This window comes from Tachyglossus aculeatus, chromosome 1 (genome assembly GCF_015852505.1).
Source record: "Tachyglossus aculeatus isolate mTacAcu1 chromosome 1, mTacAcu1.pri, whole genome shotgun sequence".
NCBI lineage: Eukaryota > Metazoa > Chordata > Mammalia > Monotremata > Tachyglossidae > Tachyglossus > Tachyglossus aculeatus.
Window position 1 is genome coordinate 46,309,404 of NC_052066.1, and position 24,149 is coordinate 46,333,552.

The 24,149-nt window shown below is 40.9% G+C and overlaps 1 protein-coding gene across 1 annotated transcript in view; it reads right to left on the reverse strand.

Moving 5' to 3' along the window:
* EPHA4 (EPH receptor A4) overlaps nt 1-24,149 on the reverse strand; it is a 145,421-nt gene that overhangs the window by 56,645 nt on the left and 64,627 nt on the right. Inside the window, 1 exon segment of the mRNA XM_038744794.1 lies at nt 3,214-3,552. Coding sequence (XP_038600722.1) covers nt 3,214-3,552 — 339 coding nt within the window.

The following is a 24,149-nucleotide window of genomic DNA, read 5'->3' on the forward strand; positions in this document are numbered from 1 at the left end:
CTTGAGGGCAAGGAGCCTATATCTGACCTCTACTGCTCTCTTCTAGTGCTTAGTATGGTCCATATTGCAATAGACACTCAGGAGATGCCCGTGATTTCACATCAGCCCTCTTCACTATCTGGTCCCCATCTTGCACTCTTCGATTCTCCCAAACGCACTTTATAACTGAACCTCAACTTTCTCACCTCTGACCCCTCACTCCCACTGTTCCTCCGGCCCAGAACTCTTCTCCTTCCCAACACTACCAGACCACAGCTCCTTCTGTTTTCAGAGTCCTCCAAGCACTTAGTGCAGTGCTCTGCACACAGTAAGCATTTAATAAACATGATTGAATGGATATCCCACTTCCTCAAGGAAATATTCCCCAATTAATTCACAGCATCTCAGTTGCATCAACACAATACCCACTCTTAACACTTTGGTATTTTGTTCCTATCTTTGGCACTTGTATATATATATATATATATGTATGAATAATGTTTTTATTCATTGATTTACCTGTATATTTACCTTACATTCAGCCAAATGATCAGCTATTTCAGTCTGAGTTTGTTGTAGTGCTTTCTGTTTACTATCTCTACAATATTTTTGTCTGTCTCCTCCACTAAACTGTGAACACTTTGAGGGCAGGGTATGCGTGTCATGCTACTATTGTATTCTCCCAGGAGCTGAGTAATGTGACTAATCAATCAATCAATCAAATGTATTTAGTGCTTAGTGTGGAGAGCATTGCACAAAGAATTTGGAAATATGTTCCCTGCCCACAACAAGCTTACAGTCTAAAGGATATTGACCAGCACTCAGTAGTCACTGAAGAAATACATTGTGGTAAGCTCCTGGGGAAACACTGGACCTCAACCTTCAAACCTTATTTAAGGCACATCTCCTCCAAGAGGCCTTCCCTGACTAAGCCCCCTTTCCTTTTCTCCCCCTCACTTCTGCATAGTCTTGACTTGCTCCCTTTGTTCACAACACTTCTGCACTTAGCTGTAATTTATTTATTTATATTAATGCCTGCCTTCCCCCCACCCCAACTGTAAGCTCGTTGTGGGCAGGGAATGTCTTTCCTTTGCTGTGTTGTACTTTCTCAAGGGTGTACTGTGCTCTGCAGACAGTACGTGCTCAATAAATATGATTGATTGAATGAATGAAATAAACTAGATCGATCCCCTGGTCTGCAGGAGGGTGTTTGGACCTTCTAACCCCAAGGAGCTCTGCTGAGCCCAAACAGAGCTAATTCCCAAGGTGCAATGTCCACAACAGCATCTGCCTTCACCTGACTATGTAGGCAACAATGTGTTGTATTGGACATTACATCACTTTCCTCCATTTCTCTTTCCACTCAATTTAAGTAAAATTAATCAAGTTCATATCTATGGAATTAATGGTACTTTAGAAAATCACTTTAAAGAGAAATTAACAAGTAATTCAAAGCTCACTTCTGGTTCAATTGCTTTAGATAGCTGAAATTAAATACATTTAAAAAGAGCCCGAGTACATCTGCTCCCTGTTGATGAAGGAAAATGTGCCTCCTGAAATAGATGTGACCAAGTAAATTTTCATTCTTATTCAGTCCTATATTCAAATTTTCGGATTATCACCCCAATTCCACTGCCACTATTCCCCAAAGCTCTGTGTGTTAATGTCTTCAGAAAACCTGTGCATATGCTGGAGTGCCTGATAGCCATCCAATTTTTGTCCATATGAATCTAACATATTATGGCCAAATGTACTATAGGACATAGTACATATAGAATGTCATATAGAATCAAGACTAAAGGTTTAAATATTTAGGAAACTTCAATTTAGGATTATTTATTGTATAAAAATTAAGCAGGGAAAAATCAAACCTACATCAAATCCAAATATAACAGAAATAGATTGTCTGTTTGCAATCTTATTTGAAAGAGTCAGGCTGGGAAAAAGATTTGAAACCAAGATGAAGGTAACCATTTTGATCCTGCTGTCCGAGGAAAGTTCAACAAACCCATATAAACAATGAAGATATATTATTGCAAACATAGAAAGGAGTATGTTATTTATATGTTCAGATACCTATGCAAAGCCTATCAATGGCCCAAAGAATTCCAATGAAATTATTTCAAAAGCTACAGTGTTGGGATAGAAGAAAATGACACTCTTCAGTGACTTGAAAAAGAAAGTGAATTGAATCCCCAGTAAAAACATTCCGGGTAAAACATAGAAATAGTATTACTATTATTATCAATGGGGTCTTCATTTTCCTCCTGAGGGTGGGGAGAAGGGGGAGAATGCATAAACTTATGGAATGGGGAGGCTTTCCATTTAGCAAAAAATCTAAGCAAAATTGCTTGCTCATTCCACCAGACCGAACACTGTTCATGGACAATAAAATTGTAGATAAATACACATCAAAAGACATAAACAGGCATTAACATAAATAAATAGAATTATAGATATGTACATACATACCAAGTGCTATGGGGTGGAGGGTTTAGAGCAAAGGAGTGAGTTGGGACGATGGGGTGGGGAGGGGGAGATGAGGAAAGGGGGGCTTAGTCTCGGAAGGCCTCTTGAAGGAGGTGAGCCTTCAGTAGGGCTTTGAATGGGGAAAGTGTGATTGTTTGGTGGATTTGAAAAAGGAGGGCATTCTAGGCCAGAGGTAGGAATATGGCCAGGGGTCGACGGTGGGACAAGTGAGAATGAGGTACAGTGAGAAGGTTAGCACCAGAGGAGCAGAGGATGTAGAAGGAGAGAGGGAAGGGATGGGTAGGACACTGGTTTTGGAGAAATGGCAGGCGGGACCGTGTTTTGGATGTGTGTGTGTGTGTTGGGGGGGTGTTTGGGTGTCCATCCCCCCATTTTCTGACAGAATGGACAAGCAGAGTGCTTCAAGAACAGACGCCTCCACACACATCAGATGAGGGGTGGGGAGATGGAGCTCCTCTGGCAATCAGTCATTATGCTAAGTGATTAACAAATGCTAAAACAATAAAATCAGCAAACAGTAGAGCCGAACGGTCCAAAAATTGACTGTTTAGTTACTTTCCCTCTTGCCGTTTTGGTCACTAGAAGAAACATGAATTATTATCTCTGCATTCTTTACCATCATATGCACTCTTTACTTCACCAGAAAATCCCACATCTTTTAACATCACTCGCTAATTCAAAAGTCATGGTTACCTCTGCCCAATCAATACCAATATCTTTTCAAAAGGTGACCGAGATTCCTACCTGCTTGATTGGTTGTAACTGTGACAGAGACTGATTGGTCATGGCTGGGGTTGTGTTTGGATACTCCGTTCACGGCCCAGATTTCAAAGGTGTAGTTCGTGTGCGCCAAGAGGTCGGTAATGGAGACTTTGGTGCTCTTCAAACCATTTTGTTGGGGGGTGTAGTGTACTCCACTCCCACAGGACCGACATCGGCTGAGATCACTGGTGCCGCATTTCTTGCATACCACATTATAGGAAATATCCTGTCGACCACCCGTGTTCTGTGGACTGCTCCACTCCAAATTCACTGATGTCTCATTGACTTTGGAAATCAGGTTGAGGGGAGCTGAGGGAGGACCTGGGGAAAAAAAAAATAATGGACTCATAAATTGTAAAGATCTTTTCTGAATGTTAGGAACATCTGAACAAAGCATTCATTGCTGGTCCATTCCAGTGGTCATTCAGGCCCACTGTGTTATCTCTGACAGTGTCACCAGGATCATTCTTGACAACCACTATTTTGTTTTAGATATACCATCTTCCAACCCCTATATTTTCCCTTTGCATTTATAACTATCTTTTTACTAACCCACTATAGATATGTCATCCACAAAATTATCCAAATCTTTACCTTCAAGCTTCAGTGGATCTATTTTTGTGAGATTTAGTGGCCAATTCCATTTTTTCCCAGTCCACACCCATCCTGATTTGGTAGACTTCAATCTTGTTTCCTCTCAGTCCTCACCTTTCAAGCTGAAGAGAAACCTTTCTATTTATCCTCATATGAAAGCCTTTCTCTTCCCTCTGTCTCTCTCCAGACCTATTTTTAAGGACTTACATTGTGAATAATGATTACTGCTAGAAATAAAATGAGTTTAAGAAATGGAGAAAGAAATCACATATTTTGGGCTCAAGATCAAGGCTGCTTCCCGTGAATAAACTCGTATTATCTGCATTTATGATTCATGAGACAAACATGCATAGTCCCATGAACCAAGACATTTATGATTCATGAGACAAACATGCATAGTCCCATGAACCAAGACATTCACTTTGAAGGACTAGAGAAACGACATATGTTCTTTCCATGTCTCAATTACATTACCTGGAAAATAGGCAAAATAACACAATGCAGGTACCAGGACTGCTGTGGGACCCAGTTAATTCATGTTTTTAAAACAATTTGAGAGGATGAAAGTGTTCGTTACAATAGCAGAGAATACTGGATCATCATTATCATCATTTTAACAGGTGTATCACTGTGGCAGAACCTTGAATTTATGGGGTTAAATGGTTGACCAGTAATAGAAAGTACTGGTTCGTTCAGGTTGCAAAGATGCAGCAGATAGCTGTTCACTGATCTCATGTTTGGAACAGACTGGATTGGTACTAGACCCCACCTCTGTCTCTTCAAAAGCGACATACCCAAGACCCCATTGAGCCTTTAATTAGCACGCTTATTCCCGTCAACTTCAAACAGATTGCAAAACATGGTCTGAGGGCTCAATGTGGGTCCAACATATTCTCCAAAATGTGTGCTTGAAGGCCAGTGGTTGTTTGGAACAAGATCTATTGATCACTCACAGTTGCAGCTGGAGTGGAGAGAGAAGGGCAGCAATAACTCTGCAGCCCTTTCTTTTCCTGGATGTGCTCCTAGGTAGCAAATATTCAGCTGCCAGGAAGCTTCACACAGACAAGAAACACTGAGAGCATCTCTAACTAGTCCACTGACTCAGGCAACAAGAACTTTATTCACTCTTTATTTCTGGCATGTGGTAATAGACCTAAAAGAGTTTAGCTAGTAATATTTATTGAGATAACAGTTCTCTTTCCTTCACTCCTCACGCATATGAACTGAAGCCATTGTTCCCACCTTGTAAAATGTGCCATTTCTCCCAAGGGTCTACTTATCCTTAACCTCTCAACACCAGTATCTGCTCATCATTCTTCCATTACCTTAATAGGCAAAATCATTTTTAAACCATGACAGAACAGAAAAAGCCAAAAAGAATCACCTTAGCAGTACTCAAAAGATGGATGGGTATACGTTCCTTAGTCTTCAAAATACCTAATTTGCTCCCTTCAAGAGAACAGACAGTTGACACAACTCCCTATTATATTTCCCCACAGTTCACCCAATACAAGTTCTGCAGTTAAATAATAAAGTCATAAATAGAGGTCAGTGAGCTATAATTTTCTGTGAAAACTTGCTCAGACACTTTTTGAAATAATATAGAAGATGTTGTGTTGAGCCCTTCTGATGAAATGTTGCTGTGGTTCACCTTTCAGAACAGAGATGCAACCTGTTTCTATTTTGCAGGGCCTTTCAGTTTAACCAGGAATGACTCTGAAGTCCATTAAGCTACTTGCCAAGGTTCTACATCCAGTTTCACGTGGGAAAATGTGCCACAAAGAATCAAGCCTCATAGAAGCAAAAAGTCAGTAATTAGTATGTAGGACGGGGCATGGAAGTGTCTAAACAGAGAATCAGTGGAGTGGAAAACTAGGGAAGCAAAGGCTTGTAGGTCACAAAGATAAGTACACCCTCTTCAGCATGAAACGGAAGGGGAGTTACAAAATGAAAGGTTGGAGCTAAGAAATAGAGCTATACCAGGCCAGAGTTTCTGCACTGAACTACACTCACAGTGAACATTAATGTCTCATTCACTCCCCTCCTTCATCTTCCTCCATATTACTTTTCTACCTTGAACTATAAAGATTTGAAAAATATAAATATGAGAGATATATTTACCTACATTATATAAGAGGCTTTTGTCTGGCAAACTCAATTTCTTATGTCAGGAATAAACAATGCTTGGATTGAAACCGGTTTCCACATTTAAATCATTACCACCCACAAGTGAATGTACCAGGTAATTCTTTCCCCAAATGCTTGTTTACCACACTGCTGAGACAAAATATTTTGTTCCATCAGCCTTCCTTTTGTTCTCTCCTTACTTCCTTAGAGAGTTTAAGGGGTGGCGTTCAGGGAAGCAGTTTTCTTAGCAAATTCAGATCCTCTTAGATAACAGATAAATTTAATCTTAAAGGGATTTTCCATTAATAGACAGAACTGCATCTGTTTGTTACAAGAGGTAAGATTTCCTGCCTGATGGATGCAATGAGATATTTCTCTAAAAAAGAGAAGATTTCTCTCTATGCTGCAACAACCATCCTTAATATAAGATGACCAGATGCCCTGTGGAAGATTTTATCCTGCCACCCAAAAACCCATGGCAGGACTCACTGGTGTCTTCCCTTGAACTGGAATGACAGGAGTAAGCTCCTCTCTTGCAGAAGTGGTGGCAGGAAGGAAAAGCTAAGAGTGGGCAGAGAAGATGGGACAGCTGCTTCTCCTCCTTCTCTTCAGCAGTGGCAACAATTGCCACCATTTCTCTTGCTGAACTGGCCTTTGTGCACCATTACTGCAATCTCTGGCGCTGTTGTAGTCGTGTCTTCGAACCGTGCCAGAAACTCTGTCAGTGGTATGGAAGATTGCTGACCATGGGCATGGTATCTACAGCCAGTCATGCCTAACAGATGTGGCATTTCCAGGCTGTTACCTGTTCTTTGAGGACTGGATGGTGGTGGAGTACCAGGAGAATATGATGTTAGAGCTGGTGATGGCAGATGGGTGAGACCCCATTCTTTCTCTCTCTCTCTTTCTCCTCCTTTTTTACCTCCTTTGTTTCCCCCTGCTCTACATTCTATCTTTTAGTCCTCTTCCATTTATCCTCTCTTCCCCTGGCTCCTGTTTTCCTGTTTTCAGTCCCATTCCAACCCACCTTAGAACTTTGGAATCTGGTCATTTTATCTTAGCAATGCACACAAGAAAAAAATGATCCTTTTCTGCAGAGAAAATTAGGGACACTACCATCAAAATACCATTGCCTATGGAAAATCCTTTTAAAGCTACCATAAATTTCTGCCCACAACTATCTCATAACCACCACCCTCCTAAAAAAAAAAGCAAAAACACAATTAGGCCAGGTCTACAAAGAACCAAGCATCTTTTCAGAAGATATGGTTTTGATAAAGAAATCTGGGACCATTAATCTTTCTAGATCCCTATCCTCTCTACCTAGAGGCACTAAACTTAGCCTATGTTCTACTTCAATATCAAAGGCAAGGTGGTGATAACATAAAGGGAAAATCACCAGGACCCTGGTAAATTTCTGGGCCTATCAGAAGACACACATGAAGCAATCGTTCTTTGCTTACATCTACTCAATCCAACAACTGTCCCCAAAAAGTGCAGGCATCAAGCCACCCTTGTATTAACTAGTTAATGAGTCAGGCACCATTAGCACCATTTGGAAAGATCCATTTCACAAAGTCATGGCGAAACCTCCATGAAAGTCTTTATGTAATGATAGAAGAGCTAACGACTAAGAAGGATAGAATCATGGAAATGTAGAGCTGGAAGATACTTTAGGAGATCATCTGGTCAAGCCTGTAACCTTAGGAAAGTGAAAGAATAAGTCATTACTTAGAGTTCTTCAGGAGTGGGAATGCTACAACTTTTTCTTAGTAGTACACTCCAGTGTTTTATTGACTTGAAAGTAAAAATTGTCTAGCATTCAATCAAAATCTCTCCTTCAATGCAAGCCATTTGTTCTTTTCTGGCCTTCAGTGGACTCAGAGAACTGGTCAGTCTCATCATCAATGGTATTTATTAAGCTCGTACTACATTCAGAGCACTGTCTCCTCCCCATAAAACCCTTTCTTATAATTGAAATGTCATCCTTTAGTCTTCTCTTCTATAAACTAAACAGCTCCAAATTGCTCTCATCCTTTCTAATTCCTCAGGAATCTTATTTCCCAATGATCTAATTAAATTGATTATTCTTAACTAGATCCTTTTCAGCTTCCTACAACTTTTTTTTAAGTGTGGGTGATCAAACTGATACAAATATAAGGACTTGATCAATGCAGGAATGGGGAAAAGTATTCTATCTCTTGCATGTCAAACTCCAATAGATACTAATAATAATAATTTTGGTATCTGGTAAACCCTTACTATGTGCCAAGCACTGAACTAAGTGCTGGGCTAAATAACTGGGTTGGACACAGCCTCCAATGGGGTTCTCTCTCTAAGTAGAAGGCTGAGCAGGCACTGAATCCCCATTTTGTAAATAAGAAAACCGAGTCACCTAGACGTTGTGACTTACCCAAGGTCACACAAGGTGCAACCAGGATTAAAACCTGGTTAACGCTTAGAACTGTGCTTTGCACATAGTAAGCACCTAATAAATGCCATTAAAAAAAAAAAAACAGGTCTCCCGCCTTCCAGCCCCATGATCTTTCCACTAGGCCATGCTGCTTCTCATCCCAATACTGTACTGACATTGTCACTGGTGGTATTATATTGCTGAATCACATTCAGCTTTGGGTCTCTGTAACCAACAGGGTTGGGTTTTTTTTCTGCTGTACTTGTGCCTAAGCAGTCTTTTTCTAGCCTGCATCTGTGTTATTTTCCCACCTAAAGTTCACTGTTTCATGCTTGACCCCGTTGAATTTCATACTGTTTTATCAGAACCATTTTCCAATTTTTCCAAGTCAGTAAGGGGATACATCTTTCAGGTTTACTGAAGGACAACTGTTGCTGAATAACAAAGAAAGGCATAGTAGTAACAAAGGAAGCTGTCTGTATGTTCTTGTCTCTGCTCCACCTTCACTAAGAAGCAGACCTATCCCATCTCAAAGTGTCTCCTGTTTCTGAACATTCTAGGCACCTTCTAAATGCCTACAGAGATAAAAGAACTAAGCAGTTTACTTTCTTTCTGTCTTTTGCTTATTCAATTCCTTCCTTGGGTTGTTCTGAGGAGTTAGATAGTATCCTCTTTAGTGTCTGGTGTTAATGAGCAGGTTCTTCAACAGTACCATTAGCAGTAATAATGGTTTTGTGAATACACTATGCCACTAAATGCTTGGAAAAGCACAACAGAAGAGTAATAGAAGACAGGGAAGAGCCACAAGGAGCTTACACTCTCACTCACCCATCTCCACTTCTACTGCAGTTCTGATCTGTTTGCTCCCACCTATCCACTATCGGAATTTTTTGCTCTAAATTAACCTAGCTTTTGATTCATGGCACAGTAGCTGATTAAAGGTAAGACGTAGCAATTAAATGATAGTTGTGGCCCAGTAAGAGTTATCATAAGCAAAAGAGTTAAAATAAAAGTTCCCTTCTCTTTTTTATCACCTCAAAATCTCCTCAGGCTCCCATGTCTCTATGTGAAATCCTTAATAACTGGCTAACTCCCAGGTGATTCATACTTGTGTTTCAGGAAATTGTGGGTGAGCTGCTGCTGTGACTAAGATTTTAATATCCATGCTTTTACATATTATATTTTTATTAGCAATTTGCCTTGTAAGATGGTTCACTGGAAGCCTAAACCATTGTGTGTAGTCTGCTCACAGAATGAAGTTTTCCTTTAGCTGAACCAGATCGGCCAGTTTGGAGCAGTCAATGCCATACAGACAGGGTCAGTGTGTTAATAAGGACAGAAGTAAAAAGCCGTAAATATCCAAGAAGCAAAATGAATTCCTGGCAAAGAAGAATCTATGTCCCTTTGTTCTTTTAGTTCTATAACCATACTGTTATGCCTAGAATATATAGTGTGCTGTTCTATCAATCAATCTATTAATCATTTATTTAATCCTGGACAATGTGTTATTTTTTCAGCAAGAAATCTACAAATGTCAGCAGGAACCTTAAGAAGCTGGCCACACTCTGGCCTTTTCGATCCAGCTACAAGATTCACTTTCTTCCTCCTTCTTAAGCCCTCACTTTGTTTTTATTTCCCTCTCTCAAGTCTCTAGAAATACAATGAAAAACAGAAAAGGTTATCGTTTGTAAATGTCTGGGTGTTCCTGTGTCTGAGTGTCTCAATCCCCATGGCTGATATTCCCTGCATTTGGAAAACTGCGTAATAATTCCATACACTCCTTCCAACTGGCTGCCTTTCTTCCCCCTCAGGCCAATTCTTCCCCATTTTCCCCCTTTGTCTTCCATTCCTCATTCACTTCCCCTCCACAAATTCCTTCTTCCTGGGTAAACCTTATAGACTATAAGACTGTTCAACAAAGGTTCATGGCACAGCATCAAGTTCAGGAATCTCTCACCACATGTAAAATCTGTTAGATTCATGAATAAATTAAGATTTTGTAAAAAATGACCACCCAGCTTGCTTAGCAAAGAAGACAATTAGTTCTATAGTTTGTATTTCCTAAAATTATATATTCACTATCTTGTTTCATCTTAAAGGCCAAAGCTCTGCTCATTGACAGAATTTTGGCTAGGACACTGTTGGTGAAGTAGGGAATGAACACCTGAAAATGTGAATCTGTTCACAAACAGTGTGAAGTGGTGGTAGAAGATGGGTTTGCGTGTATCTCTAGACAGTGAGCTCATTTCTAGACTGTCCCCAGTTCTGTAGTATTGTATTCTCCCAACTCTCCAAAGCACTTAATACAGTGCTCTGCACATAGTAAGCCCTCAATAAGTAGCAATGATTGATTGATTGAATGGTCTGCAGGGTATTACAATGGATGAGTACTATGTGGACCGGGAATGTGTCTGTTATATTGTTGTGTTGTACTCTTCCAATCACTTAGTGCAGTGCCCTGAACACAATAAATGCTCAATAAATACAATTATTTGATATGTGGTGGATAGGTGATCCTTAATGCAAAGTTTTGCAAGACTACAACTCCCCTACTAGAGAACTGGAAATACAGAACACGCATTTATCACCATGTGGACTACCAAGTTGTGATTTATCCATTTTGGTTTCAAGTTGCTTCCATCCAGACCACCAGTTCTGTAGGGTTTCCTCACCTGTCACTCAAAGCCAGTCCCACATTCCTCCCCACCTCCTCTGTACTCCCAAACATGTCTCCTTTGAGGTTTCCTCTCTCCCTATCTTTAGTTCAAATGGTCCCATATTATTATAGATAATTGGAAATGTACTCTGTGATGCCTAAGTTGAGGAGCAAGAAAAATATCACCCCATGATAAGGAGAGAAGATGAAAAACAGATCATAGAGACTTTTAATTCCTTTCTGCTTTTACCTTTATGAAAAAACATGACATATAATCAGTTAACTGGAGCAAGTTCAACTGGCAGAAAATCAAACTGGAAGAGGGAAAGGAGTGGCTAATAAAACTAAAAAATAATAGCTTAAGAATATCTTCAGAATAGTTTTGAAGATGTGGCTTTGAGACTTGATGAATATTATTGCACAGCAGCTGTCTTTTAATTTAGGAGTGTTAGAGGAAGAAGTTCTTGAAAACTAAATCACAGGCAAGTAGTGGATCTACCATTTAAAGGGAGATAAGACTTTGATCAGTGCAGACCAGTCAACTGAATTTCCGTATATATTAAGATACCAAAATAATCAAGTAATCAATTTGTAAATACCTAGATATTCGGAAGCAAGCAACATGTATGTTAGGGTCAATACAAATCATTCTTGGGAGACTGAATAAAATAATCCATGTTAAAAGGTTAAAAGAATTGCATTTTTTAGCCTGAAGAGAAGGCTAGAAATGACTTATTATCTGGGTTCAGGTATATGGAGGCAGTTATGAAGAAAACAATGATCAGTTGTTCTCCAGTGCCAAAAAAGACTTAACAGAAGGAAATGGGTTTAAATAATAGTGAGAACGCTTGATTAGACATCAGATGGAACATCTTGTCTAGCAGGGTGATAAAATACTAGCATATGCAAGTAAAGATGGTTGAGGACTTTCTATCCTAGGAGTTCTTTATGAAAAGATTGGAAGCCATCTGTTCTCGAGGTAGGGAGTGAGGTAGATGAACTCAAAGTTGGGGATTTTTCTATTTGGAAAAAGTGGTAAATCTGTAAAATTTCAAATTAATTTACTATCTGAGAATCGATTTTGAACAAATCTATTAAGTAACTAACTCTCTTTTAATATATATTAAGGTTTAATATCTGTGTGTGTGAGCAAGTGTAGACATACATATGCAAATCTATATATTTATACAGTTATGGGCATATATACATATTACATGGATTATATATGCATATATATATATATATATATATATATATATATATATATATATTTCATTTGTCTTTGATTACAGTGCAAATAGTAGACTTCTTTTAAAAATACTATAAATTATAAACCTTCCCTAATACAGGAGTATAACAGAATCCATCTCATACCCCATCTAGTTTCCAAAGTACAATGTGACCAACTTCCATTCACCTTGATATGCTAGCTTGGTTCCTTCCCTGTAATTCTTTAATTTTTGACTCCTTTGATGGTAAAGTTGACAGGAATTCTGTTTGTGGCATTAAGTAGTGATAAGGTTGAGCTGAATTTTGGAACTAAACCTACCCTTGGGCCATGCATAAACGAAAGTGAAAATAAGCTTATTCTCTCCAGTTCCATATTAATCAATCAAGTGTTAATTGATAAAATTGAAACCATCAGGCATAATCTCCCTAAATTTTCCCCTGCTCTTCTTCAGTCCCTCCCTCGTGCTGCCCCTTCTTCAACATTCTCATCTTTCCCAGCAGTATTTCAAGAGACCTCCCTCCTCCTTTCAAATTCCACCCCCTTCATCTGTATCTCCAACCCCATTCCTTTGTACCTTACAAAAATACTTGCCTCATTTACCTCCTTCCATTTCTCTCCAAAATCTTTGAGTGAGTTGTCTACACACCCATTGGCTTCACTTCATCTCCTCCAAATCTCCCTTTGACCCCCTCCAATCTGACTTCCACCCCCTTTACTTTATGGAAATTACACTCTCCAGGGTCAACAATGACCTCCTTCTTGCCAAAACCAATGGCTTCTATAATAATAATAATAATAATAATAATAATAATAATTGTCATTTATTAAGTGCTTACTATGTGCAAAGCACTGTTCTAAGTGCTGGGGAGGATACAGGGTGATCAGGTTGTCCCACGTGGGGCTCACAGTCTTAATCCCCATTTTACAGATGAGGTAACTGAGGCCCAGAGAAGTTAAGTGACTTGCCCAAGATCACACAGCAGACATGTGGTGGAGTTGGGATTCGAACCCATGACCTCTGACTCCAAAGCCCGGGCTCTTTCCACTGAGCCACGCTGCTTCTTGGCTTTAGCCAAGATGGTAGCTGAGTCCTTTGCTCTTTTCATTCGTTCATTATCATCATCATCAATCGTATTTATTGAGTGCTTACTATGTGCAGAGCACTGTACTAAGCGCTTGTACACTGTCCTAATTCTCCTTGGCATTTCAGCTGCCTTCGACACTGTCAACCATTTCTTCTCTTGGAAACATTACCTAACCTTGGTTTCACTGACACCGCTTTCTCCTGATTCTCCTCTTCTCTCTTTGGCCACTCATTCTCAGTCTCTTTCATGGGCTTCTCCTCTGCACTCACCCCCTAATTGTGGGAGTCCCTCAAGGCTCAGGTCTGGGTACCCTTCTGTTCTCCATCTACACCACTCTCTTATTTGTTCCCAGCTCTATGAGGATGATTCCCAAATCTATCTGCATCCCTTATCTGTCTCCTCATCAGCAGCATCATATTTCCTCCTGCCATCAGTGCATCTCTACTTGGATGGCCCATTGACATCTTAAAATCAACAAGTCCAGCACAGAGTTCCTCATCTGTCCACACAAACCTGTCCTGCCCCTGACTTTCCCATCACTTTAGACAACACCAATCCATCAATTGTATTTACTGAGTTTTTACTGTGTGCAGAGAAGCTTATTAAGCCCTTGAAAGAGTACAATATAACACAATACATAGTCACATTCCCTGCCCACAAGGAATTTACAGTTTAGAGGGGGAGACCAACGTTAATATTAATTATCATTTGAATATATGCACATATGTACCACCATCCTTCCTGTCTCACAAACACGTAACCTTGGCATTATGCTCAATTCACCCATTTCATTCAACCCACATATTCACTCTGTCACCAAATCTTGTCAGGTCTACCTTCACAACGTTGCTAAACTTCATCCTTTCCTCTCCATCCACACTGTTATTATGCTGATCCAAGCACTTATCCTACCCTGTCTTGATTACTGAATCAGACTCCTCACTGACCTCCCTGCCTTCTTTCTCTCCCAACTTCAGTCCACTCCACTCTGCTACCCAGATGTTGAATCCATACTTCTCCACTCCTCAAGAATCTCCAGTAGATGCCCATCTACTACCACATCAAACAGAAACTCCTTACCATTGACTTTACCAGAGAACGAGTGTGGCTTAGTGGAAAAAGCACAGGCTTGGGACACAGTCAGAGGACCTGGGTTCTAATCCTGCTTTTGCAATTTACCTCCTATGTGACAGTAGGCAAGTTAATTAAGTCCTCTGAACCTCATTTCTCTCACCTGCAAAATGGAGATTCAATACCTGTTCTCACTCCTACTTAGACTGTAAGCTCCATGTGCGACCTGATGGGACTGTATCTGCCCCAGTGCTTAGTACAATACCTGGCACACATAAGAACTTAGCAAATACCACAGTTATCATTATTATTTAAATCGATTGATTTGTTCAGCACCTACTGTGAACTATAAGTGTTTAGGAGAATACAGTTGTTAGTTGTTAGTACACATGATCTTTGCCCGCATGTTGGAGAGAACAGTCACTAAAGCGATTTAGAAGAAAGTAAATGGGATATGTACATGAGTTAGTGCTTAAGGAATAGGATATGAAAGACAAATACCTAAGTGATATGGAAGTTGTAAATACACAAATTCTTAGTTGGCAAAGCACTAACACTAACGTGACCATTATAAGGACACTTAGGGAGAGTGGAAATTCATTGGAGAAGACCTCCTGGAAGAGCTGTGATTTCAGAAGGGCTTGAAGATTCATAGAGTTGCAGTCTGTCAGATTTGAAGGAGGATGCCCCAGGATGGGAAAGGGGTGTGAGCAAGAGGTTAGTGGCATGGAAAAAAACATTAAGAAAGAGCTCTCAAAAATGTATTCTTCAGTCTTTCCAAATGTCAGTTATTCTAAGTATTAGAAACAACATTTCTATCAAGTAGCAGTATCTTGAGATTCTCCTAGCTCACCTGGTCATGGGGAAGCACAGATGGCAAGTCTTGGTTGCAAGCTAATTGTCAATAATATGTGCCAGTTACTGAATTCATGGACCTATTCCTTCATTTGCTCATTGACTTGGCTTTATTTCTTGCTGTTATTAGTACATTTAATGAAATACTTGCTCCCTTCATTGATGTAAAATGATGTTTCCGAATCACACAGCAGGCAAAGCGATAGGTGTTACTTTGGATAATTATCATTTCCCAGTGAGTGTCACCCTGCACTTAGTCCACATTTACTTGACACTGTGACTCCCAATGGAACCTGTAGTCAATTTCCACCAAGTATTAGAGAAGTTCTTACTAGTGAAGAGGACCTTTACCATCTTTAATCACCTCTGTGCTCCCCACTGGGAAAAGAAAATCACCTATCTTGATTATTTCAGAAAGCTAACACCTTAAAAACTTGGCTATTGAAGATAGGGAACCACACGAACATCATAAGCAAAAAATAAAATTTTACAATCTCAGAATAGTATAAATCATTTTCCAAAAGCAAGTATGGCTCGTTACAAATTGCACTAGAAATCAGCATGGCCTAGTGGATAGAGTGGATGGTACAGCCTGGGAGTCAGAGGACCTGAGTTCTAATCCTGGTTCTGCCAATTGCTTGCTGTGTCATCTTGGGCAAGTCACTTAACTCCTCTGTAAAATAGGGATTAAATCCTACTCTCTCCAACTTCGAGTGTGATCTCCATGTGGGACAGGGACTGTGACCAACTTGATAAACTCATATGTGCCCCGATGCTTAGAACGGTGCTTGACACGGAGTAAGTGCTTTACAAATACCATGAAAAATATGGCTGAAAATAAAACTATTTAATATGGGAAAAGGACCTAGTGGTGTCATGAAGAGAAAAAAATAGTGCGCCTAGGATAAATCTATCAATGATATTTCTTGAGGGCTTACTACGTCCAGAGGGCTTGGAAGAGTACAACACCAAAGTTGGTAGACATGTTCCCTGTTGATAATGAACTTTCAATTTAAAGGGGGAGACAGACATTAATGTAAGTACATGATTTACAGATGCCTAAATAAATTCTGTGGGGCTGAAGGTGGGGTGAATCTCAATTGCTCAGAGGGTACAGGGCCAAGTGGTACAGAAGGGAGAGGGGATAGGAGAAAAGAGGACTTAATTGGGTAAGGCCTCTTGAAGAAGATGTGACCTTTGAAGATGGGGAATGTGCTGGTCAGGTGTATATGGAGGGGGAAGGAATTCCAGGCCAGTAGAAGGACATGGGAAAGAGTTGGCAGGGGGATCTGAGCACATAGAGTGAGCTGATGCTAGAAGAGCAAAGTGTGCAGGTTGGGCTGTAGTTGGGGATCAGTGAAGAAATGTAGAAGAGGACAAGCTGATTGAGTTGAGGAAAACTAGAAATTAATATATTCCTAAGCAGAAGGGTAAGTGTCCTAGGCTACTGACACCTACTGATATCTGTTGAAGCACTGCTAATCTACTAGTAAGCACTGAAAAGGAAAAATGTGGGTCATCAAAAGGAAATCTTTTTCTAAGGCTACAATAATGACAATACAAAGTGTCAGGAATAAGTAACCTGGCTGGGTTCCTGTAATGAGCGTTTTTCTGGGCTGTTAGAAGTCATTTAACAGTAAACTGTCTTTTAATCACTATTTCAAACTTCAACTTTCAAGCTGTGAAATACGATCTAAAGGGGACTGAAGAATTCCCAAGTGCATAGGCAGAAATGTAACTCTTAAATGATCAATTTTTTTAAGCTCTTATGTCTTCCCATTAAAATGCCAAGGCAACTGGTTCAAGATATATCTTCTAAAGACGCATCTAATACTTCTTGTTCCATTTCATAAGGTTTCATTAATCATGGACAACTTGGAACTATCACTAATGCTTCAGATTCCAGGCTGTAAAAGCCTTCAGATAAGCCTATATTATTAATCCCTCTCCCACTGAAAAACAACTCATAGGGTAAACACTGGGGATATTATGGCCTTTTAAACTCTGAAATAAAGCACATGTTTTCCCTGGACAGTTTTATCCACTGCTCCCAATAATGACTTATTTTCATCAGTTGTGTTCAGCCCTCTTGTTGAAGGCCTATATAGCTATTTCTATATTTATTCAGATTCACGTGTGTGTGTTGGGGGGGAGTGCGTGCGTGTGTGTGTGTGTGTGTGTGTGTGCATCTGTTTTTTCATGGTCAAAGACAATGTAAAGATGCAATGCAAAGACAAAAATGGGGAAATATACTAGGAAAATGTGGCTGACAGAACCAACGCATGAGGAACAATTCATTTTATCATATGGGTGAAGATTATAACTTCCTTAGCTGTAGTATTTATGATTCACAGCGCTTAACCCCATTTTTAACTCTCTCTCCTCGTATCATAATTTTCTACTCTAAAATAATCTCCCCTTCTAATTACTGTGCAACAGGATCGTCTATCTTCTGTTTTGTTTTGTTTTTCCCTTTTTAATGGTACCTACCAAGTGCTATGTGCCATGGTCATTGTACTAAGCTCCAGGGTAGATGTAATATAATTAAGTTGGATATAGAGCCTGTCTCAACTGGAGCTCACTGTCTAAATTGGAGAGAGAATTTATTCCCCATTTTACAGATGAGGTAATTGAGGCACAGGGAAGTTAAATGACTTGTCCGTGGTCTCTCAGCAGACAAGTGGCAGAGTCGGTATTAGAATCTAGGTCCTTTGACTCTTGGGCCCATGTTCTTTCCACTAGGCCATGCTGCTTCTGGTGTTGCCACTTGGCTGGCTATAGCTACAGTGTAGTGTTTTGCTTTGCTGTGTTCTTAAAACATATCTTCGGTATTCCTTGTTTTACTCCTTCTAAAAACCTTTTTAGACCAACATCTCAAATCTAATCCTCAGTAAAGATAGGTCATAAGGTGCATTGCTTTAAGACTGGTAGGTAAATTGTGTTTCAGGAACTCATCGTTTGATATCTTGCTATTTGTTGTAAAATAGGGCAGTAGATGGCCATGAAAGAATTGCTGTTGAAATAACTGGACTCAATATGCCCAAGACCGAACTCCTTATCTTCCCTCCCAAACCCTGCACTCTCCCTGACTTTCCCATCACTGTCTACGGCACTACCATCCTTCCCGTCTCACAAGCCTGCAACCTTGGTGTCATCCTCGACTCTGCTCTCTCTTTCACCCCTCACATCCAATCTGTCACCAAAAACTGCCGCTCTCACCTCCGCAACATCGCCAAGATCCACCCTTTCCTCTCCATCCAAACCGCTACCCTGCTGGTTCAGTCTCTCATCCTAACCCGACTGGATTACTGCATCAGCCTCCTCTCTGATGCCCCATCCTCCTTTCATTCATTCATTCATTCATTCAATTGTATTTATTGAGTGCACACTGTGTGTAGAGCACTGTTCTAAGCACTTGGGAAGTACAAGTCGGCAACATATAGAGACAGTCCCTCCTGTCTCTCCCCACTTCAGTCTACACTTCACGCTGCTGCCTGGATCATCTTTGTGCAGAAATATTCTGGCTATGTTACTCCCCTCCTCAAAAATCTCAAATGGCTACCAATCAACCTTCGCATCAGGCAAAAACTCCTCACTCTCGGCTTCAAGGCTGTCCATCACCTTGCCCCCTCCTACCTCACCTCCCTTCTTTCCTTCTACAGCCCAGCCCGCACCTTCTGCTCCTCTGCCGCTAACCTCCTCACTGGGCATCGTTCTCGCCTGTCCCACCGTCGACCCCCGGCCCACATCCTCCCCCTGGTCTGGAATGCCCTCCCTCTGCACATCCACCAAGCTAGCTCTCTTCCTCCCTTCAAAGCCCTACTAAGAGCTCACCTCCTCCAGGAGGCCTTCCCACACTGAGCCCTCTTTTTCCTCTCCCCCTCCCCACCCTCCCGCCCTACCTCCTTCCCCTCCCCACAGCACCTGTATATATGTTTGTATATATTTATTACTCTATTTATTTTGTACATGTGTACTATTATATTTGTTTTAATTTGTTAATATGTTTTATTTTGTTGTCTGTCTCCCCCCTCTAACTGTGTGCCCGCTGTGGGGTAGAGACTGTCTCTATATGTTGCCAACTTGTACTTCCCAAGCACTTAGTACAGTGTTCTGCACACAGTAAGTGCTCAATAAATATGATTGAATGAATGAATGAACTGCTCTACAAGTCATATGAGGCATATTTGGTAAGTCAGGAGTGCAGTACGGCTTATTGGATAGAGCCTGGTCCTCAGAGTCATTAGGACCTGAGCTCTAATCCTGGCTCTGCCCCTTGTCTGCTCTGTGACCTTGGGCAAGTCACTTCACTTCTCTATGTCTCAGTTTCCTCATCTCTAATATGGGGTTCAAGACTGTGAGCCCCATGTGGGACAGGGACTGTGTCCAACCTAGTTAGCCTGTATCTACCCCAGCACTTAATACAGTGCCTGGCACACAGTAAGTGCTTAACAAATACCTTAAAAAAGTTCAGTTGTCAAAACCACATTGAAGGTTGGACACTGCAGTTTCTCTTCTCATCTTTAGTTGAGGTGAAGCTCAATGGTATATGCCAGTGTAAGGCTGTCAGTTTCCCAACAGATATGCTGGCTTTCATGATATTTTTAGCTATCTTGTGTATCCTTGTAGCATTGGAATACATGCTGCTTTGGTGACGATATTCACTGACATCTATCAACTGTCACCAGTGGAGATTCCCAGTTTTATTTGTGTTTTATGAAACTGCAGCCTGGTTCACAAAGTTCTTCACACTAATTGTCGATCCATTTTGCTGGTTCTGAAAGTTGGCTCATAAGCACCGGCATGCTTTCTTGTGTGAATGCTGCGCTTCAAGTTCAGAGGTCAGAAGCCTATGACTTGGGAGGCCAATCTGGCTTTTCTTGGAAACCAACGTGGTCCTGAACTAGGGAGTGGTGGAGAGCCATTTAAAATGGCTGATTAGGATGAAAGCTAGACTGAGGGGAGGGCTTTGAAGAGCCAACAACCCGTTTAAAAGACAAAAGTCAGTGAATGGCTATTGGGCTCCATCCAGATCTCTGCTGGTGGGAGCAGGGAATGGAGGAAGCAGAGAGGCAGCAAGAGACAGCCCTCTAGGCCCTCCACTGGGTTGAGCAAGGGGCATCAATGCCCGGAAGGCCATGGACACAGCTCCACACACTAAGAACACCCAGAGGACTCTGGGGCTAAATGGGGCTGTATCCACAACCCTTGGACTTCCCACCCTATGCAGTTCAGACCAGGCAATCCTCACCCTTCTCTGCCTAGGGAGGAACTTCCTGGCCTTTGGGGAGCAGAATCCTCCCCATCCCAACTATGCAAACACCCAGCTCTTCAGAGATGGGAGGGAGGAAGGAGGAGTTGAGACACGGGACTAAGTTTTAGACAGACACCATACAGCACTGGGAAGCCTTATCCCCACATGAACAGCACAGATGAAACTTGGAGCTAGCCATGAGGTGGGGCAGAATGGTATCCTGATCTGAGCTGGCGAGAGGCAGACCAGCCTGTCCTCAGAGACTTCATTGCAGTCCCCATGAGGAAACAGAGAGGAGGTCCGGGTCTTGTGCTGGTGGATCCAGGTGGGAAATAAGGGGCAGCGTCAAGCCTAACTGTGCTTAAATGTATGGCCACTGTCTTCTCGTATCCCTGGGATGAGGAGAATAATAAGGACAGTATCTGTTAAGTACTTACTATATGCCAAGGCACTGTACTAAGCGGTAGGATGGATACAAGCAATTTGAGTTGAGCACAGTCCCTGTCCCATGTGGGGATCACAGTCTCAATCTCCATTTTCCAGATGAGGTCACTGAGGCCCAGTTAAGTGACGTGACTAGCTTAAGGCCACTCAGCAGACAAATGGTGGAGCCAGGATTAGAACCCATGATGTCCTGACTCCTGGGCCCGTGCTCTATCCACTATGCCATAGGGAGGAAAGAAGGAAGAAAGAAAGGAAGGAGGGAAGGAGGGAAGGAAGGAGGGAAGGAAGGAGGGAAGGAAGGAAGGAAGGAAGGAAGGAAGGAAGGAAGGAAGGAAGGAAGGAAGGAAGGAAGGAAGGAAGGAAGGAAGGAAGGAAGGAAGGGAGGGAGGGAGGGAGGGAGGGAGGGAGGAAGGGAGGGAGGGAGGAAGGAAGGGAGGAAGAAAGAAAGAAAGAAAGAAAGAAAGAAAGAAAGAAAGAAAGAAAGAAAGAAAGAAAGAAAGAAAGAAAGAAAGAAAAAGGGAGAGAGAAAGAAGAAGGAAGAAAGAAAGGAAGGAAGGAAGGAAGGAAGGAAGGAAGAAAGAAAGAAAGAAAGAAAGAAAGAAAGAAAGAAAGAAAGAAAGAAAGAAAGAAAGAAAGAAAAGAAAGAAAAAGAAGTTTAAGAATCCAGTGTTACACTTCTTCCTTCCCCTCTCCTCTCCTTTCTTTCCCTTTGCTACTGCTCTTCTCTTCCATTCCTCTATCCCACTTCCCCACTAGCAGCAACAGTTGTTTCTATGCATTTGCTGCAAGAACCAATGAAGACATCCAATTGTATTGTGCCCAGGGTGGCATAATGATAATAATAATAATAATAATAATAACGGTATTTGTTAAGTGCTTACTATGGGCCAAACACTTTACTAAGTACTGGGGTAGATACAAGGTAATCAGCTTGTCCCACGTGGGGCTCACAGGCTTCATTCCCATTTTACAGATGAGGTAACTGAGGCCCAGAGAAGCCAAGTGACTTTCCCCAAGTCACAGAGCTGACAAGTGGCAGAGGCAGGATTAGAATTCATGACCTCTGACTCCCAAGCCTGTACTACTTCCAGTAAGTCATGCTCTTTCTCGTTACATGGGGGCCCCATAAAACTAAGTAATCCTGGGTCCTAGGGAGTGGTAGTCAATTAGGCCAGCAAGGGCCTGCCAGCACTGAGTGGGTGTTGCATGGGGAAGGTTTGGTGGGGAGGCATGTGAGACAGTTAGATTCACAAAGAAATAAACTAGGTTAATATGGTTTAAATTGCATAATCATCTCTCTGTGTGTCAACTACTCAAAAGTTGCATTTTGGTTGGTTCTTCTGGACAATGCCCATTCTAGAGCAATTCTGCTGTGTATAGGATGACAGAGGAATCCTATAATTTGTAGAGAGATATGCACTTTTATCCTTGTAACAGTAAGGATTATGCATATTTACAAATGATGGGACAAAGTCCCAGCTGCCTCCCAAAACTGAAGCCCTGCCCTTATCAAACACATTGCCTCTCTTTGGAAAAGTTTAGGTTTTTAATAAATTAACCGAGTACCCCAGTCAGGGGTGGATTCCTCCTTTTTCTATTTACTCCTTCATGGTTCCTTCCAGCTAACCTTTGTGATAATCTTTTGTTTTTCCATTGCTGATCTGATGCCTGGCTAGGTTTCCTCATGTCTATACAAGTGTGACATTCAATTTTATATGGGATAGTTAATAAAGTTCACTTAACTGATACCTAAGAGTAGTAAAAAAAATACAACAAAAAACCTCCATTAGTGGCCAAAATGACCCTTCCAGAATTGAAAACGGTAAGACAATTGCATTGAACTCTAAATTATTCATAGGGAATGGGGAAAGCCTGGTTAAATGAAATGCACAAATAGCCCAAATACCTATAAATTCAACTTCTTCCTGTCTAGGCCTTTTGCCAGAGCTATTAACAAGAAGCAAAATGGAGTTTCACTTCCCCAGTTCTCTCTTTGCTAATGAGCATTGAAAAGGCAAAAGGCTGACAGCAGGAGGGAGAAGTAAAATATCTGGTTAATATACCAACTGTGTAAACAGTCCTTGAATAATCAAATTTTGACTACTGAAGCAGACTAGCTTTAGAAGTAAAGAACAGGTTTAACTCACACTTTTGCTAGCATATTCTAGACCTTAATGGGACTCTTACCTTTTTTGACCCATTCGTTCTAAGGATGCCTCTCTAAAAATGGTCACTGAAAGAACTTGAAAAAAAGGCAAAGTGCATGCTTAGAAATGTATGGTAGTTTCCCCAAAGCTGATATTAATATTTATTCAGAGCTGTGTACCCAACATCACCCAAAGCATTTGCCAGGATACCATGGATATAAATCTTCTAGGGGTTCATGATGGATGTTATTGCATTCACAGGCATAAATTAAAATGAATGTAAGATTTGCAAAATGAAAGTACTAAAAAAAAGCAAAACACATTTTTAATCTCTGTCCTTGGAAACAACTAAGGACAATGTTATTTTAATTTACATTCAAATTTTAACAACACAGTCACATAGCACCAGTGGAATCCACAGAGTTTCCACTGAAGATTGCTCATCATTTCATTATGGCTCATTATGATGATAACTGTCAGAAAGCATTAGAAGCAAGGGCTTTGAGTAATAGGGTTGAAATGCTAATTTAAAAACAATATACTTTCTGGAGGAAATACAGCAGTGCAGTAAATTCAATTAGAAAAGGCAACTGTAAAGACAAACTAAGGGATGTTTGTTGTTTGAACTAAGGTTACTTCAATTTCTTGCTAACCTAAAACTGTAGGTCACCTTGCAAATAGGCTTTTTCGGGAGACAACTTGGAAAATTTGCCCTTATTAGCGTTAAACTCCTCCAGTATAATCTGCCCTAAATGCTGCAATTTGAAGACTATTTTAAGGCCAGTCTAAACACCAGTCAATCGGTCTTTGTGCAGCACTGCTAACTAAATTATTCAAAGCCTTTTACCTAAAGACAGACCTATGGTAGTTCTCCAACTCACCCAGTGTTAAATACTCTTGAATTTAAAAAGCTTTCTTAATCATAAAGCACGAATAAATTTTACCAAATGTTAAATAAACTTCTCAAGCACTCCGAAAATGAAGTTCAAATGGCAAAATGGCATAAAATTATCTTTTGAACCAAGCTCAGAAAAAAAATCA